At 46.4% G+C, this 18,389-nt stretch overlaps 1 protein-coding gene across 3 annotated transcripts in view; it reads left to right on the forward strand.

The window, feature by feature from the left end:
• SIN3B (SIN3 transcription regulator family member B) overlaps nt 1–18,389 on the forward strand; it is a 49,709-nt gene that overhangs the window by 13,773 nt on the left and 17,547 nt on the right. Inside the window, exons 5-8 of one of the 3 annotated variants that reach the window (XM_053586183.1) lie at nt 2,917–3,060; nt 10,968–11,090; nt 12,256–12,345; nt 12,877–12,995. In XM_053586183.1, the coding sequence (XP_053442158.1) occupies nt 2,917–3,060; nt 10,968–11,090; nt 12,256–12,345; nt 12,877–12,995 (476 nt within the window). The remainder of the gene's footprint in view (nt 1–2,916; nt 3,061–10,967; nt 11,091–12,255; nt 12,346–12,876; nt 12,996–18,389) is intronic. The other 2 variants (XM_053586184.1, XM_053586186.1) reach the window with 2 other exon arrangements.

Here is an 18,389-nt window from a genome sequence, read left to right on the forward strand (position 1 = left end):
TCTGTTCCCGTAGAGGGGGAGGAAAAGACCAGGGAAGTTAGAGACTTACTTTACCAGGGTCACAATGATGGGCTGCCATGGACAGTTCTGCTGGAGCACTCATTTTGAACACATAAATCTGAGCACACTACATATACTAGACAACAATCTGAGTATGGTGCAAATTTCATATTAGTTTAATGAACTGTTTAAAAGAAAGTGGGGAATGGGACAGCACGGTGTCCCCTAATCCGAACTACTAGTAGTTGGTTGAAAATGCAGATGGCTTGGGCCTCCACCTGGGGCTGCCTTTCCTCAGGGCCTGCCTGCCTGCGTTTTCAGCAAGCCCCTTGGCAACTCCAATCTCAAACACAAATGCAAAGGTGATTTTAAAATACTTAAAAAAAAAGACTTTGCCCAGGATAATATTGTAAACAATCCTCAAAGCTAAAGCCTAAAGTGTCCACGTACTAATTACCAGGTAGACATCCTAAGAATTGGAAATGCCATGTTCCCAACTGGCTATTTATTCAGAGTGGCACCATCTGCCTATTTGGAAATAAGACAACTCGTTTTTATATAGTACGTTAAGTTTTCAGGCACTTTTACCTTGTCTGTTTGAGCATCTCCAGGATACTTTGGTGAAGGTGAGGCAGGACTGTGTGGTTATTAACAAGTCTACTAATGGTCTCATGGCTTATGAGTGGGTGAACCAGGATTTGAACCCGGGCTTTCTGCCTCCTTGCTTAACACTTCATGTGTTTCAGCTCAAAACAGCAATCACTTCTTCTCTATGAAACTTAATTGGTGCCATTTCTTGAGGAGAAGCAGGAAATCTGAATTATTGAATTATCCTGGTTTTAGAACATTGGTTCAGAGTTTTCTAAGATACCATTAGAATCAAACCAAGCAGCTCTCAGGTACGTTTGATTGTACATAACTGTATTTTTCCATCTCCGTGGGGCCTCCCTTCAGACCTTCCCTCTGCTGTCTAGAGCCCTTTTCTTCACCTCCCTGATCCTTGGTGTTCTTATCCATAAAATGGCCGTGAAGCTGGTGGTACTAACCACCTCCCAGGTTGAGTGAAGTTAACTGAGGCAACTGATTCTAGCACAAGGCCTGCTTCCAGTCAACTCTGGGCAACTGCCACCCATTATACAACCTTATACATATGTCCCCTGTGTGCTTATATGAGCACAGTCCTGCCCTAACACAGTTGTGCCCCTAAACATGACCTCGCCCTGCACAATTGTCATCAAACTGCAGGGCTTGTAGGAAACCAGATGAGAGCACAACACTTAGAAACTTCCCCAGGATGCCTAAAAAATATATAGATACCTGCTCAAAATAGTTGTGCTATTGTATGCTATTGTTAAGTAGCTAAGAATTACATGAATACTGCAGCGAATGCCATATTGATCTTGGAAAAGACTGAGGTTCTCTTGTGGATGTGGGCATGGGTAGGTGGAAGCCTGTGAGTTACTGTGAAAGGCTGAGAGGAAGTTGTCTGAAATTAGAAGGGATGTTGTAACCCCAGATAGGAACAAGGGTGGTTCCTAGCACCAGGGGGCACTGGTGGAGCTAGTAGATGTGGGTGGGGGTGCAGGCAGATGTGATTTTGTGGCTCGGGTCTGCGGGGGCAGTTTGCTACATTCACCCCGTGTTTCTCCTGGACAAAATAGTGCTTAAGCAAACACAGAATTCGCATCATGCTCTTATTGTTCCCTAGTACGTTTATCATGTTCAAACAGATTTGTGTGTTCAAAAGAAGTGCTAAAGCAAAACTGTCTTTGCAGGAAAAATTTCCAGAAAATGTGTTCCTAAGTTGAGGGTGTGCCACTCATTAACAGATCGGTAAATTGTCCTCTGAAAGGCTGCACCAATTTTCCTTTCTGCTGCCGTGTCTGAGAGGACCTGTTCCCACATACTCATCAAAAGCCCCCAGCCCTTTCCATCTGTCAGTCTGATGAGCAAAAGATGTCTGTATCACTTTTGTAAATTGCTTTTCTTAAAGTATCAGTAAATTTGGTTATTGTTTTAAAACTCTGTGTACAGGTCATTTCTACTTACTCTCTGAACTGAATGGCCTTTGCTTGTTTTTTTAATGTGGTTTTGAAGTGTATCAGTAACTTTTGAAATGATGGTTGTTATTTTTTTTCCCTCCTGTTTATAGGAGGTACAAGGCCGGGATTTAAAATTTGCTTCCCTTCCCAAAGGCTACAGCCGGCCGGATGGGGAGGGACTACCAGTGGTGACTCATTCTACTCTGTTGCTGTGGAGTAGGAGTATTGAAAGCCATGCTGTGCATTCTGGCAGGGCCCCAGCACCACTGCCTCTTACACTGTGATATATAATCTTGCATTTAAAGTTGATAGGGATGTATTCCTAACAGCCACCTTCAGTTCTCTTGGCCAGTTCCTGCTCTCCAACTTGGGTCCCCTTTGGGCCTCTTATGCTTTAATCTCTGGATCAGGCCATTTCCCATGGGTCTTAGTGACTCTGGGCTAGGACATCCCTGGGCCTGGAAGTCCCTTCCCTTTGTTCTTTACCGTTTCTCCTTTTCAGGGCCCAGACTAGCTCATTTCCCCTTGCCCTTTGGAGGGCCTAGGGTTCACCCATGACCTTGAACTTCCCCTGGCCTGCCCTTAATTCCAGCCGGCCTCTTACCTGCTCCACTCCCTTTGCTCATGGCACTGCTTTGTGTCCTTCCTTTTGTCCCTACTGCACTCCTGGCACAGGCCCCATCAATGGCCACGACTTGGGCTGTGCCAGGCAGCAGGATCCAGAAGCAAGCACACAGGATGTCGTGGGCTCCACCAGCAGGCTCTGTTTCAAAAGTCATTTCTTTATCTCCACGGTGGGCTGCCTCAATGTCCCAGCCCAGGGTGCCTCCTTCCTTGCCAAACGCCCAGTTTCCTCTTTGCCCAAAACTGGCAGAAGGAGCAGCTGAACACAAAGGGCCGGCCGTTCCGGGGCATGTCTGAAGAGGAGGTGTTTACCGAGGTGGCCAACCTCTTCCGGGGCCAGGAGGACCTGCTCTCAGAGTTTGGACAGTTCCTGCCTGAAGCCAAGCGGTCCCTGGTGAGTACAGAGAGCCCCAGCTCTCCCTCAGGATCCCTCAGCAAGGAGGCAGGGCCTCAGACATTTCTGCTCAGGGCCCACCAGGCCTGGCTACCCTCCAAGACTGCCAAGGGTCTCCCAGAAGCTACACAGGGCACTGCAGAGATCTAGGGGCCCCTCCATATAGGCTCCACTTGCACAGCAAGCTGGTAACTGAATCTCAAAAACGCTTCTCTGTACAGGCGGTACCTGAGTCTTGAGGGGCGGTTTGGGAGGCAGAGCAAGTCTTCCCGTGGAGACACAGGCCCTGGTTGTTGCATGTAGGGGGTGTTCCACCTCCTGGGCCTATCCTCAAGAGCTGCCATTGCCTCACCTGTAACCCAGCCCTGTGGAAAGGTGCAGGAGGGGTCAGAGTGCTCTGTTGAGTGGCACTCTGGTGTTGGAGCTCTAGCAGGTTGGATCTCCAGAGCCTGGAGTTGGGGGCACTCAGGCCAGCAGTGGCTGTGGGCAGCAGAAAGCAGAGGTGAGTGAGGAGGGGCCCCGCCTGGGGAGTTTCAGGGCTCAGACTGCAGTCAGCCCTTCTCCCTCAGCTGTGGCCTGAGGCCTGCAGTGGCTGCTTTTCCCATTTCCTGTTTGTTTTTTTTCCCATGAACATAAGCCTTTTTGAAACTTGAGGTGAAATATATGTAACATAGAATTCACCATTTTTAAGTGAACAATCCCCTGGCAATCAGTGCAGTCACAATGTTGCGCAACCTTCATGCTATCTAGTTCTAGAACATTCCATCACCCCAAAAGAAAACCCCATCCCCATTGACAGTCGCTCTCTCTTCCTCCTCCCCCAGCCCCTGGCAGCCACTAATCAGCTTTCTGTCTCCTTGGATTTGCCGGTTCTGGGCATTTCCTGTAAATGGAGTCACATTCTGTGATCTTTGGTGTCTGGTGTCTCTCATTCAGCTCATTTTCAGGGTTCATCGGTGTTCTAGCAGGTGTCAGTGCTTCATTCCTTTTTGTGGTCGAATACTCCCACGTATGGACAGGCCACATTTTGTTTATCCATTCCATTCATCTGTTGATGAACCATTTGAGTTGCTTCTGCCTTTTGGCTATTGTAACAAGTGCTGCTGTGAACATTTATGTACAAGTATTTGTTTGAACACGTGTTTTGAATTCTCTTGGGTATATGCCTAGAAGAATTGCTGGTATATACTAATTCTGTGCTTAACTTTTTGAAGAACTTCCAAACTGTTTTCTACAGTGGCTGTACCATTTCATGTTTCTCTCGGCAGTGTTCTGGGTTCCGGTTTCTCTGCATCCTGGCCAAAACTCCCTATTTTCCAGTTTTCTATTTGTTTTTTAACCACCATAATCAATGTGCAGTTAGAGCACACCATGGTTTCAGTTTGCATTTCCCTGATGACTAATGATTTGAACATCCTTTTAGGTGCTTGTTGATAATTTGTGTACCTTCTTTGGAGAAATGTCTACTCAAGTTCCTTGCTAATTTTTTTAATTTGTTTTCATCTTGTTGAGTTATAGGGAGTTCTTTATATATTCTGTGACTAGACCCTTATCAGATACATGATTTGCAAATGTTCTCTTCCATTCTGTAGGTTGTCTTTTCGTTTTCTTGTTAGTGTTCTTTGATACACAAAAGGTTTTGTTTTGTTTTGTTTTGTTTTTTGAGACAGAGCTTCAAGCTGTCACCCTGGGTGGAGTGCTGTGGCATCACAGCTCACAGCAACCTCCAACTCCTGGGCTCAAGCAATTCTCCTGCTTCCGCCTCCTAAGTAGCTGGGACTATAGGCACCCACCACAACACCCAGCTATTTTTTGGTCATTGTTGTTTGGCGGGCCTGGGCTGGATTCGAACCCGCCAGCTCAGGTGTATGTGGCTGGTGCCTTAGCTGCTTGAGCCAAAGGCACCGAGCCACAAAAGATGTGGCTCATGTTTTTAATGTGAAATTTAAGAAATTATTGCCAAATCAAGGTCTGAAGCTCTGCCCTTGTGTTTTCTCCTGTGATTTTATAGTTTTAGCTCTTGCATTTAGGTTATTGGCCCATTTTAGTTAATTTTTGTATCTGGTGTGAGGTAGGGGTCCAACTTCATTCTTCTGTATGTGGAGACCGTTATTTTAGCACTGTTTTTTTTGTTTTTCTTTTTTGTTTTTGAGACAGACTCGTCCTCTTTTGCTCCTGGTAGAATGCTATGGCATCATAGCTCACAGCAACCTCAAACTCTTGGGCTCAAGTGATCCTTTTGCCTCAGCCTCCTAAGTAGCTGGGACTACAGGCACCCACAACACCTGGCTACTTTTTGTTGTTGTTGTTATTGTTTAGAGCCAGGGCCTCTTGCTCAGGTTGGTCTTAAACGTTTGAGCTCAAGCAGTCCACATTAGGATAATAGGCATGAGCCACTGTGCCCAGCCCTAGCACTATTTGTTAAAAAACTGTTCTTTCCCATGTCAGATTTTCTTGATGCCATTGTTGAAAATTCATTGACTGTCATTCTTTGGTTTCATTTTGGAACTTTCACTTCTGATCCGTTGGTCTGTGTATCTATTCTTATGCCAGTACCATACTACTTTGATTACTGTAGCTTTGTAGTAAGGTTGAAATCAGAAAGTGTTTTCCAACTTTATTCTTTTACAAGATTGTTTTGGTGTTCAGCACCCCTTGCAATTTCATATACGTTTGAAAAAACAAGTTTACATTTCTTCAAAAAAGTCCATTGGAATTTCAATAGATCCTTAGATCACCTTGGAGAATATCATCATTTAACAACAGTAAGTTTTTCAATTTCTGAACACAGAGGGTCTTTCCATTTATTTATATCGTCTTTCATTCCTTTCAGCAATATTTATAGTTTCAGTGTAAAACCTTGGTTAAATTTATTTCCAAATATTTTATTCTGAGTGGCGCCTATGGCTCAAGGAGTAGGGCGCCGGTCCCATATGCCAGAGGTGGCAGGTTCAAACCCAGCCCTGGCCAAAAACCAAAAAAAAAAAAAAAAAACAACAACAAATATTTTATTCTTATTGATGCTATTATAAATAGAAATGTTTTCTTTCTTTTTTTTGAGACGAGTCTCACTATGTCACCCTCAGTAGAGTGCTGTGGCATCACAGCTCACAGCAACCTCAAACTTTTGGGCTTAAGCGATTCTCTTGCCTCAGCCTCCCAAGTAGCTGAGACTACAGGCGCCCGCCACAATGCCCAGCTATTTTTAGAGATGGGATCTTGCTGTGGCTCAGGCTGATCTCAAACTCAGGAGCTCAAGCAATCCACCTGCCTCGGCCTCCCAGAGTGCTAAGCTTACAGGCGTGAGCCACCAAGCCCAGCCAAGAGAAATGTTTTTTAAAATTTCATTTTTGTGTTGATCATTGTTAGTGTATAGAAACACCACTGATTTTTTATGTATTGATCTTGTATCCTACAACTTTGCTGAACTTGTTATTATTAGATTTAATAGTTTTTGGAGACTCTTTAGGATTTTCTACGTACCAGATTATGTCATCTGGAAATAGAGATAGTTTCCTTCCCTTTCCAATGTGGATGACTTGTATTTCCTTTTCTTGCTTAATTGCTCTGGCAAGTCCTCCCAGCACTGTGTTGAAGCGGTGAAAGCAGGTGTCCTTACCTGTTCCTGACCTTAGAGAAAAAGCTTTTAGTCTTTTGCTTTTGTATATGATATGAACTGTGAATTTTTTTCCATAAATGCCCTTTATTAGCTCAAGGAAGCTTCCTTCTGTTCCTAGTTTGCTAATAATTATTTTTCCTTTTTTCTTCTTTCTCTGCCCCTTGTATCTCACTGAAGTTCAGCATCTCTACTTAGTTTTTTCCTTCCTCTTCCCTCAGAAATCCTGGTCTCACTCCTGCCTTCCTACTCATCAGGGACCCTCCTAACTCAGCTCCCAGGCCCATGTGGCCACGCAGAGCAGAAGGATCTCGCAGCTTCTCTTCTGCCTCACACCCTTATGGTGTTGGGGGCACACCCCAAGTGGCAGGCATTTAAGCCTCTGAGTCCCCAGCAGCTTGGGCTGAGTGCTGTCACCCACACTGTGAGGCTGCATCTTACCCCCTCATGCACTTGCTGGCTTGTCTTTGGGTCTCATCCTCTTGAATCTGGGTCTTGCCTCTCAGCTCTGACCTCAGTGTCAGCAGCTCTGATGCTCTTGAATACTCCATCCCCACAAGAAGATGGGTGTGTGTGGTGTCCCTGACTAGCCTCCCCAAGCTAGGTTGACAGTGCAGAGTGATTGGGGTGGGCACAGTCCAGCCCTCATGCCTGGAGGCTTTCTGGATTGATACACTCGGCCGGCCCTGGTTTGATGTACCTGGTTCATCGCTTCCTCACTGTGGTAGCCTGGCAGGTCACTTCCTGGGCCTCATGAGCTTCCTCATCTAGGAGGTGGACATGAGGATGTATCCCCCTACATAGTTGGAAGATTCCTCAGGGGAGGACCTGGCCAGCGTGAGCCTGGGGCTCTAATGCCCTAAGATGGTACATTAAAGAAGCTGGTTCTGAGGCCCCCAACTTTGGGGGTTGGTACAGTGGGTAGGGAGCCCTGTCTGCTAGGGTCGTGGACACTTGGTAACTGATCAGTCTAGCAGCCTACACTACTCACCTCCAACTCTGTGAGAGTTCAGCAAGGGGGGGCGGTAGCTCTGGGGTAATTGTGCAAGCACTGTGAACCTGGTAGTAGGGCTTTGAGGGCAGCCTCTTATCCTCTGATGGCTGTGACCACAGCACTCCCTGGTGAATAAGCCCTGGCATTTATGAAATATGAAGTTAGTCCTTTCAGGGTCACCCTAGAAAAATAAGTACAGTATTTCCCTCAGAAAACTCCCTGCCAACACAGTTTCTTTAAATGGCATTTATTACCAATTCAGCAGATGTTTTTAGTGTAAAATGGATGATTAGAGCTACCTTGTACATTTAGAGAGATTGGTTCAACTTTTTAAAATTATTAAAAACACCTATGCCTCAGTGAATCCCCAACAATAAAAAAAAAAAAAAACACCTATGACACCATTTGTTGTAACTGAGATTATATCTTCACAATCTTTTATATTAATTTTGGGACATCTATTAAAACTGCATGAAAAAGAAACCAAAGATGAAATTTGGCATTGTCCTAACTAAGCTTGACCATTTGGCCTGAATCGGGGGTTGGCTAAGTTTTCCTATAAAGAGCCAAATACAATAGTAAATATCTCAGGCTTTGTAGGCCAGTTGATCTCTGTTACAAAGACTACTTCCATGCTCAAAAGTAGCCATGGAATAGATGTCAATAAGTAAATGTGGCTATGTGCCAGTAAACTGTATTAAGAAAATGAATGGGGATTGGCGCCCGTAGCTCAGTGGTTAGGGTGCAAGCCACATACACTGAGGCTGGGGGTTTGAATCCAGGCTGGGCCTGCTAAACAACAGTAACAACTACAACAAAAAGCCGGGTGTTGTGGCGGGCGCCTGTAGTCCCAGCTACTTGGGAAGCTGAGACAAGAGAATCTCGTAAGCCTGAGAGTTGGAGGTTGTGAGCTGTGATGCTGTGGCACTCTACTGAGGGCAACATAATGAGACTCTATCTCAAAAAAAAAAGTGGGTAGCACCTGTGGCTCATTGGGTAGGGCGCCAGCCCCATATACCAACGGTGGTGGGTTCAAACCCAGCCCCAGCCAAACTGCAACAAAAAAAAATAGCCGGGTGTTGTGGCGGGGCGCCTATAGTCCCAGCTACTTGGGAGGCTTAGGCAAGAGAATCGCCTAAGCCCAAGGATTTGGAGGTTGCTGTGAGCTGTGATGCCATAGCACTCTACCGAGGGTTAATAAGTGAAACTCTGTTTAAAAAAAAAAAACACAGAAAATGAATGGGTATGACTAGGAATCAATAAAAGTTTATTTACAAAACAAACAGGTGTGACCGGGTACCAATAAAACTGTATTTACAAAAATAGGCCCTCAGTGGTTAACTTACCAGCTCCTGACCTAGGTGGTCTCTGGAGGTCCGTCTGGCTCAAGTATTCACAAATTGGGACATTTAACTGAAAAGTGAGATTTCTCTTGGAGGAAGATCAGTGATACCTGCTTGGCGAGTGGCAGGTCTCCTCTCCAGGTCCCTGTTCCCACTTAGCATACATCTGTATTGCCACCCTGCTGCCTCTTTTAGGATTTGATGTTTCCCCTTTTCCTAGGATCTACAAAATGAAATACTAGTGGGGAATTATTACGTGGATGCTAGTTTCTCCACTTACAGTTTTTGGAATAGCCTTGAATCTTTAGATAATTATTCCCCAAATAAGTTTAATTCCCTTAGCGGCAAGTCTTGCCTACAACTAAACAATAGGTCTTTTTTGTTATTGTTATTGAAAAATTCCACATGCTCATGAAAAAAACCAAGCATTAGCAAGAGTATCAAGTATAATATGCAGACTTCCTCCCTTGACTCAGTTCCCAGTCATTCTCTTCCAAGATTGGCACTAACAAGTATCTTGTATCTTTTTCCAGAAGTTTCCTCTGCATGTGCAACCAAATGCTTATACCTTTTTCACTCACAGGGACAAAAGAAAAATTAAAGAATAAAAAGAGATAAATGCTTACCTTATAAATAAAAGTAATACATGGCATCCTGTTTGTTCTGCTGGGGGGGGGGGTATTTTTTTTTTTCTTTTTCACTTAATATGTCAGTACATATGTTCCTAGCAGCAACCCAGAGCCAGATCATTGTTATCCTAATAGCTGCCAGCTGTTTTGTTCGGATGCACCAAGGACTTGTCCATCTTTCCCCTGCTTTGGGCTCACAACACACCCTTTGTGTGCATTTTTGTGTCCAGGTCCTGTGGTGTGGGGATGGGGAATGCAGTACAGGTGATCACAGTGGTTCCGAATGATGTCAGGGCTAGGCATGGTGGCTCATGCCTGTAATCCTAGCATTCTGGGAAGCTGAGGCAGGAGGATTGCTTGAGGCTCAGAGTTCAAGAGCAGCTTAAGCAATATAGCAAGACCTGGTCTCTACAAAAACTAGAAAAATTAGCCAGGCATGGAGACATACACCTGTAGTCTTAGCTACTTGGCAAGCTTAAGAGGGAGGATCTCTTGAGCCCAGGAGTTCGAGGCTACAGTGAGCTATGATGATGCCACTACACTCTATCCTGAGCAGTAGAGAAAGACCTTGTGTCAGAACAAAAAGCAGTGTAGGGCCTCTCCAGCCCTGCCCATGTCCTACAGAAAAATGCTGCAGTCTGTCTGTCTTGCTCTGTCCACTCCAGCTTTCTGGTACATTTGTACAGATACAAATCCTAAATAGATTATTCCAGAGCCATTCTCAGTAAATACTGTCAGGTGCCTGTAGTGGGCACCTGCTTAGGATGAACATCCCAGACCTGTTGGTGGTTGGATGGCGTAGAGCCTGGCATTGGAGCCCTGAACCGTACAAGCCCCCACAGCAAGTGATGCCATTGCCCCCAAGAGGCTTTTCTTCATTCATAGAAAATAATGGAAAATAATTCAAAGCCTGGCTCCAGCCCCCTCATCAGTGACCTGGTGAGGGTCTGCCGCTTCCTCTTGCTGCCTGTCTCTGCCCACTATGCCTTGCCTTTTCGTGTGCTGCCATGCATACAGTGAGACACTTTGTCAGTGGGGGTCTGTGTGAGCCCCTGCACTGGAAGACCCAGCTCAGATGTTTCCCTCCCTCATCTATAAAGGCTTTACTCAAGCCTTCTCCCAGTTTTATAGCATTGGTCTGTGATCGCTCCCCAGTAGACATGAGCATCTCACTGGGAGTCACCTCATATGAAGACAGAGCCCTGGCCTGTGGCAGACAGCACCTGCTTGGGCTATGGGCTGGGCTGAAAACAGTTCTTATGCTCAGACACATGGGCCTGGCCCTGTCTCTCCAGCACTAACCACCACCTGTGTTGTGTCCTCAGTTCACGGGAAATGGGCCGTGTGAAATGAACAGCATCCAGAAGAATGAGCACGAGAAGAGCCTGGAACACAACAAAAAGCGTTCCCGGCCCTCCCTCCTCCGTCCTGTGTCAGCCCCGGCCAAGGTAACCACCAGTTATGCACATCGTCTGCACTCCAACGAGCCTGGCCTTCCCTGTAGGTGCCCAGGGCAGGGGGCTAAGGCAGGACCCTGGTCTGGCTTAAAGTTCACTGGCTGTAGGATGTTGGGAAGTTGACTTTCCTCTAAGGTGGCCGTTGACCTGTTCTCCCTGTCTTGTGAGAGTATTGGAGAAGGAGGGGTGTTATCCCGTCCCAAGGTCAGAAGAAATAGAGTATACTCCTCAGTATGCTCCTTTCACCATTAGGACCCTTTCATGGGCAAGCCTGCCACATACAGTTGTGTAGGTTAATCACTGCACAAGTGAGGGGTGAGTAGGGGGCTGAGATCCTGCTCCTGTCTTGTTCATCTCCAATGATGGTGGCTTTCTCATTCCTTATTCCTTATACATTCACTAGTTGTCTTCCTACTCTAAGGAGGAACTTTGTCTTTTTTCCCATTTACTTAGTTATATTTATCAATATGGACTCTGGGTTGTAATCCATTACTACTATGGTTGATTTTGACATCCAAACTGTCCCAGATTTGGCCAGTGGGGACCTTCAGGCTGGCCCTTGTGTCCTCTTGATGCATTCTTCTCTCTCCTCAGCACTTTGGAGACAGTTTTGACTGCACAGTGTAGTATCACCCTGAATGGACATGGAGCCAAGTCCATGTTCAAGCCCAGCTTAGAGACTTAATGTTCACAGGGACTTAAAACCCGGCATCTCCAGGGTGTTCCCAGTGCCATCCCTTTCCCATCTCCTTCTTGTTACTATCGTGGCCCACAGGACAAAATAGGCATCAGCAGAGGTTTCTGATGTCACCATATCTAAGGGCATGTACCCTGTGTCACTCCAACTTAGTGGCTTTCCTGCCTAATACCAAAAGCCCTAAAATGAAATTTAGATCCCAGATTTGGCAGGGAGAGTTGTGACCGAGGCTGCCTTAAGAGAACACATCCTGACTCCATACAGGAGCTGAGAGCACCATGAAAACGCATAATCTTGTGGTTCCTGGGTGACAGGGGAGTCCTGCCCATCCCTCACTGAGCACTTCATGGCACTTTCATCAGGAAAGCTCGATCTTAGTGTTGTTATGACTCTGACAAAGATGGACAGGTCACCCACGGGATGCACAGAGTGTTAACCATGTGGAATTTCTTCTCACAGAAGAAAATGAAACTCCGTGGCACCAAAGACTTGTCCATTGCAGCCGTGGGAAAGTACGGGACCCTGCAGGAGTTCTCCTTCTTTGACAAGGTGAAGGTGGCCCCCTGGCTTCCATCTTGAGGGTGCCGGGTTCAGCTGGCTGGCCCAATGCTCCCTGGGCCCACCCCCTTCCAGGCAGGCCTTGCCAAGCTCAGTCTGGAGCTGGCAGGGCCAGGAAGGGGGCCTGGGCCCCAGCTCTCCCCACAGGAGAGGAGTGTGAACCCTCATGGAGCAGAGTCACACAGTATGGCGGGCAGAAGGCCAGAGCAGGGGAAAGGCAGAGCTGAGAGTTTGAGCAGGGTTTGAAGACATACATGTCTGCCACTTTATAGCTCTGTGACTTTTTCTAAATCTGGGGTGGTCCTGGGACTCCTGCCCAGAGCCCGTGGGCAGATCAGGCAAGATGGTTGCATGCAAATGCTGTCAGAGCCCAAGCTGAGAGTTGCTGCACAGACACTTGTGCTGACAGACCACAGCTGGTTCCTCTAGAGCATTGCCATGTTGGTGACTTGTAATCTGAACTTGTCCAGGGGGCTGAGGAGCAGGGGTTCACAGTGGACCCCTAACATGCTCTCTCCATAGGTCCGCAGGGTGCTGAAGAGCCAGGAGGTGTATGAGAACTTCCTCCGCTGCATCGCACTCTTCAACCAGGAGCTGGTGTCCGGCTCTGAGCTCTTGCAGCTGGTCAGCCCGTTTCTAGGGTGAGTGACTGACTTCCCAGGGCTCCGCAGGTGGGTTTTGTTTTTGTAAACTCCATCCATCTTGTTTTTAGTAATTGTTTTGAAAAGTTATATATGCTGCTTTTGATCTTGTTTATTAATTGAAAATGTTAATGAGTTAATTATAGATTCACACGAATTTATAGGAAGGGATACAGTGAAATCTTGGGTACCCTATACCTCATTCCTCTAAGGGTAACATCTATAGTCAGTATCATGACCTGGATACAGCAGGTCCTCCAATAACATGGTTTTATTCAATGTTACTTTGTTAAACAATGAGAAAAAAAAATTGATTCCTGGCCAGGCCACTGTCTATGTGGAGTTTGCATGTTCTCTCTATATCTGCGTGGGTTTTCTCTAATGCTTGGTTCCCTGCCGTATCCCAGAACTATGCATGTTACGTGTCTAAATGGTCTCAGTCGGGGGGTGGAGGTGAGTGTGACGGGATGATGTCCTTTCTAGCAGCTGGTGCCCTGAGCTGCCAGGATAGGCTCTGGGCATCCAAGACCCTAAACTGGATTAATTAGGTAAATCATTATTTTACTTATTTTTATTCATCTTTCTTAACTGTGTATATTTTAATGTTTAATATTATAAGTGTTTTGGTCTTTATGTAAAAGTTTGGTGATGTTGTGACTAGAAATATGCTGTAGGAACTTTATTCTTCTTTCTTTTGAGACTGAGCCTTACTATGTTGCCCTGGGTAGAGTGTTGTGGCATCATAGCTCACAGCAAACTCCTGGGCTCAGGTGATCCTCTTTGCTTCAGCTTCTGAGTAGCTGGGGCTGTAGGCTCCTGCCATGATACACAACTAGTTTTTTCTATTTTTAGTAGAGACGGGGGTCTTGCTCTTGCTCAGGCTGGTTTCGAACTCCTGAGCTCAGGCTATCCACCTGCCTTGGCCCCCTCCCCTCCCCCCCCAGAATGCTAGGATTACAGGCATGATCCACTATGCCCCGCCTGAAATTTGCTCTTGATACCAATTAGCCTGGGGTCCGATTGGTTTCATTATGTTACTTTGATTAAAGTCAGTTTCTAAGAACCTATCAACGATGTTCAGTGAGTACCTACTGTGCTGACCCTCATGTAACCCACAGATCGTTTTTTTTTTTTTATTAAATCATAGCTTTGTTACATTAATGCAATCATGGGGTACCATGCGCTGGTTTTATATACAATTTGAAATATTTTCATCAAACTGGTTAACATAGCCTTCACTGTGTTTTCTTAGTTATTGTGTTAAGACATACATATTCTACATTTAGTAAATTTCACATGTACCCTTTTAGATGCACGGTAGGTGTGGTCCCACCCATAACCCTCTCTCCACCCGTCCTCCCTGCTCCCTTCCCTCTCCCCTTTCCCCATATTCTTGGGCTATAATTGGGTTAGAAAAGCTATAAATTGGTTTCATAGTAGGGCTGAGTACATTGGATACTTTTTCTTCCATTCTTGAGGTACTTTACTAAGAAGGAAGAATATGTTCTAGCTCCATCCACAGATCTTTTAAAATTCCTGTTTTACTTGTATTTGTTTGTGTGTGTGTGTATTTTTTTTTTTTTTTTTTTTTTTGTTGAGACAGAATGGCATCACAGCTCACAGCAACCTCCAACTCCTGGGCTTAGGCGATTCTGTTGCCTCAGCCTCCTGGGTAGCTATGACTACAGGCGCCTGGCACAACCTCTGGCTATTTTTTTGTTTGTTTGTTTGCAGTTTGGCTGGGGCCGGATTCGATCCTGCCACCCTCAGTATATGGGGCCGATGCCCTACCCATTGAGCCACAAGCGCTGCCCAGTACATATTTATTTTTATACCGTGTTCTCACCGTAGAGGTTTGTGCATCTGCTATAGCCAAGATACAAAACTGCCCCAGCACCACGAGGGGCCTTGCATTGACCTTTTGTTTCCATCCCCCAAACCCTGCCTCAACTAGATTCTGTCTCACACCCCTGGCAACCACTCATCTGGTTTCCATCTGCAAAATTTATGTAACAGAATTGTTGCATGAATGGAACCACAGAGGAGATAGCCTTCCAAGATGGGTTTTTTCCACTCAGCAAAATTCTCTGTAGGGATTCACCCAGTGAATGCTTTAAAACATTCTAACACTTAGAAATTGGATCCCCGTTGCACAGAGAGCAGCTTCCTTAGTGAGAGGAGGCTCCAGCACCTGGGGGGCAGGGCAGCTGAGGAGGTGCCTGCCGGGCACAGGAGCGAGGGGCACGTGTGCAGCGTGTGCATCTACCCTCAGGGTCACCAGGCTGGGTGGGCGCGTGAGTTGAAGATCAGTGGTGTATCTGCCTGAGGTTCCTGAGAGCTCTTGGAGGTGGCTCTTAACATAGCATCTCACAAAAAATAAGGAAAAGATTTCTTTAGGCAGAAGGAAATGATATAAATCACAAACTTTGATCTGCCTAAAGAGAGGAAGAACATCAGAGAAAAATATAAATGAAGATTTAAAAAAACATGGGTTTTGCATGTGATGTCTGCACATTATACATCATTGGCCTGTTCAACCCTGAAAACAACCCAGGGGGCAAGTGGTGTGTGAGCCCTTGTCCATTAATTAAAAAAGAAAAGAACTTTAAAAAAATTTCCTAATGTAACTGGAAAACCACGTGATAGGCAAATGGCATCACGAGTCATTAGTAGGCAAATACCTGGATACTCACCTTGAGGGTCAGAAACAGACCTTTGCCCACCCCAGAACCCCCTCCAGGTGCCAGCCCCACCCCTGCCCCCCCCTCAAGAGTGTCCTGACTTGGGGAGTGATGGCCTCCTGAGCTTTAAAGCTGAGGAAGTTGAGGCTAAGATGGAATTCCTTTTCCTTACCTCAAAACAGTCACTTATAAGTCAGCTTAGGGAGTGGTTTAGGTGAAGTCCAGGGTGCTCTGACCCCAAAGTATGACTCTTGTCCTCGCCCTTCTGGGCACATGTGTGGCCGTTGAGTTTCTCATAAATGGGGTCACACAGTCAGTCTGGGCTATACTTACCTTGACTCCCATTTTTTTTTTTTTAACTCAGTTTTTCTGGGATATCTTTCAGCATCAGATGTGAATCCTCACCATCATTTTTTTTTTTTTTTCAAACAGAGTCTTACTATGTCACCCTCGGTAGAGTGCCATGGTGTCACAGCTCATAGCACTCTCAAACTCTTGGGCTTAAGTGATTATCTTGCCTCAGCCTTCCCGGTAGCTGGGACTATAGGCACCCACCACAATGCCCGGCTAATTTTTGTTGAAATTGTCGTTGTTTAGCTGGCCCAGGCCAGGTTGGAAGCCGCCAGCCTCGGTGTACATGGCTGGTGCCCTAACCACTGTGCTACGGGTGCCGAGCCCACACCATCATTTTTAAGTGACTGCCTGGTATTCCCTTGTCTTATTAGGGCCTCTTATTAAATGGGGATGATGGCCATTTATCCCCATTCCCTCCCCATAAGCTGTATTAATGTCATGCTCCTCAGTCTGTGGTACTCACGGGTTGAACTGAGTTCATCAGGTGTTTCCCTGGTGGTCCCGACTACTTGCATATGTTGGGATGATCTTTTCACTGGGTTTATTTTCCTGGGCTGGTGAAGATCTTCAGAGTTGCCCAGAGCAGGATGGCCATGTTGCAGGCTCAGCTCAAATGCTGCTGACTTTTTATACAGATGTGGAATGTACATTGATGGCAAGGCGTCTCTGCTGAGGCCAGAGGCCAAGAATCTCTGAGCATAGTTCCTGCCTAGGGAGTTAGGCTGCTCTTGGGGAGATGGCAGGTGAGGGGGCTGTATGCACAGCAGGTGTCAGCTCCTGGGCCTGAGAAGGGTGTGCATGGCCACCGGGATTGGAATTGAGACTCTGCTTCTTACTAGCAGAGCAAGCCTCTAGTTTCTTCCTTTCTAAAGCGCCCACACCTCCCTCCCGAGCTTTTTGGTGAGCAATAGAATATATAAGGAAGGTGAGATGCAAGATGCTAAGCAGATGGGCAGCTCGTCCCATTTTGGTGTTTAAGTGGTATGGAGAGATGTGTTTGGGAAAGGAGTCTGTATGGAGCAAGATCCAGAAATGAAGAAGATGTGTGCTCATCTTAACATGATTCCTCATTGGGCTAGGAACATTTGCCTTTGTGAGACCTTGTTTGTGTGCAAGCTTCAGTCCAGTGGGCAGCTGAGCATGGCCCAGGGAGCTGCCAGCTGCACGTGGTAGCCACACAGCTGGACTTGGGACACATCAGGTTTAAGCATCACTTTCAGCGTGGTCCCAGTTTGCATCTATCCTAGTAGTAACGTCAGGCAGCCTCTGTACCATTTGTTGTTACTGTTGTTGCTATTGTTGTTTGGAGACAGAGTCTTTTGCCTAGGCTAGAATGCCATGGCATTAGCCTAGCTCACAGCAACCTGAAACTAATTCCTGGGTTCAAGCAATCCTCCTGCCTCAGCCTCCTGAGTAGCTGGGACTACAGGTGTATGCCACCATGCCTATTGGTGGCTAATTTTTCTATTTTATGTAGAGATGGGGGTCTCATTATTGCTCTGACTGGTCTTGAACTCCTGAGCTCAGATGATCCTCCTCTTGCTCTGACTGGTCTTGAACTCCTGAGCTCAAGTGATCCTCCTGCCTTGGCCTCCCAGACTGGTAGAATTACAGGTGTGAGCCACCATGCCCAGCCACTCTGTACTGTTTTTGTTGATGTCTCTTCTCCCTACATTTGAGAGTTTTCCTTGGGGCAGAGTTCATATGGGGTTGTTACAGATGGGGGAAGCAGACTGTCCTGTCACTGAGGAGGACGTTGTTACTGAGGGAAAGGTCACCTGGCAGGTCACAGTAGGATCAGTGCAGCAACAGGCAAAGTAACTTGTACCCTTTTTGGTAGGATCTGATATTATAATATTTTTTCAGACAGGGGGTCTTACTGTGATACCTAGGCTGGCCTCAAACTCCTGGGCTCAAGCGATCTTCCTGTTTCAGTCTCTCGAGGAGCTGGGACTACAGGGTGTGCCACTTGATCTGATATTATTTTAAACAGAAATCAAGGTGACATTGGGGCTTGGTTACCTGCCTGTTGACATGCATGGTCGTGACATGACTCTTAAGAATGTGTCATGGAGGGACAAAGGGGTTTACAGGGGAGGAGTGTCCCTCAAGATGGACACAGGGGTGAGCAAACTTGATCTGTGAAGATGCAGTTTCTGTGGGAATTACTCCGCTCTGTTTGTGTCATGTAAGCAGCTGCGGGAAGTGTGTAAATGAGTGGACACAACTCTGAGCCAATACAGCTTTATTTACAAAAAGAGGCTGTGGGCAGATCCGTTTGCCATTCCTGGCCTAAGGCCTGTCCTCTTCCACTCAAGGAATGTCACTGACCCTAGACTCCTGCCACTGCCTTCTGGAG

Source organism: Nycticebus coucang, chromosome 3 (genome assembly GCF_027406575.1).
Source record: "Nycticebus coucang isolate mNycCou1 chromosome 3, mNycCou1.pri, whole genome shotgun sequence".
Lineage (NCBI taxonomy): Eukaryota > Metazoa > Chordata > Mammalia > Primates > Lorisidae > Nycticebus > Nycticebus coucang.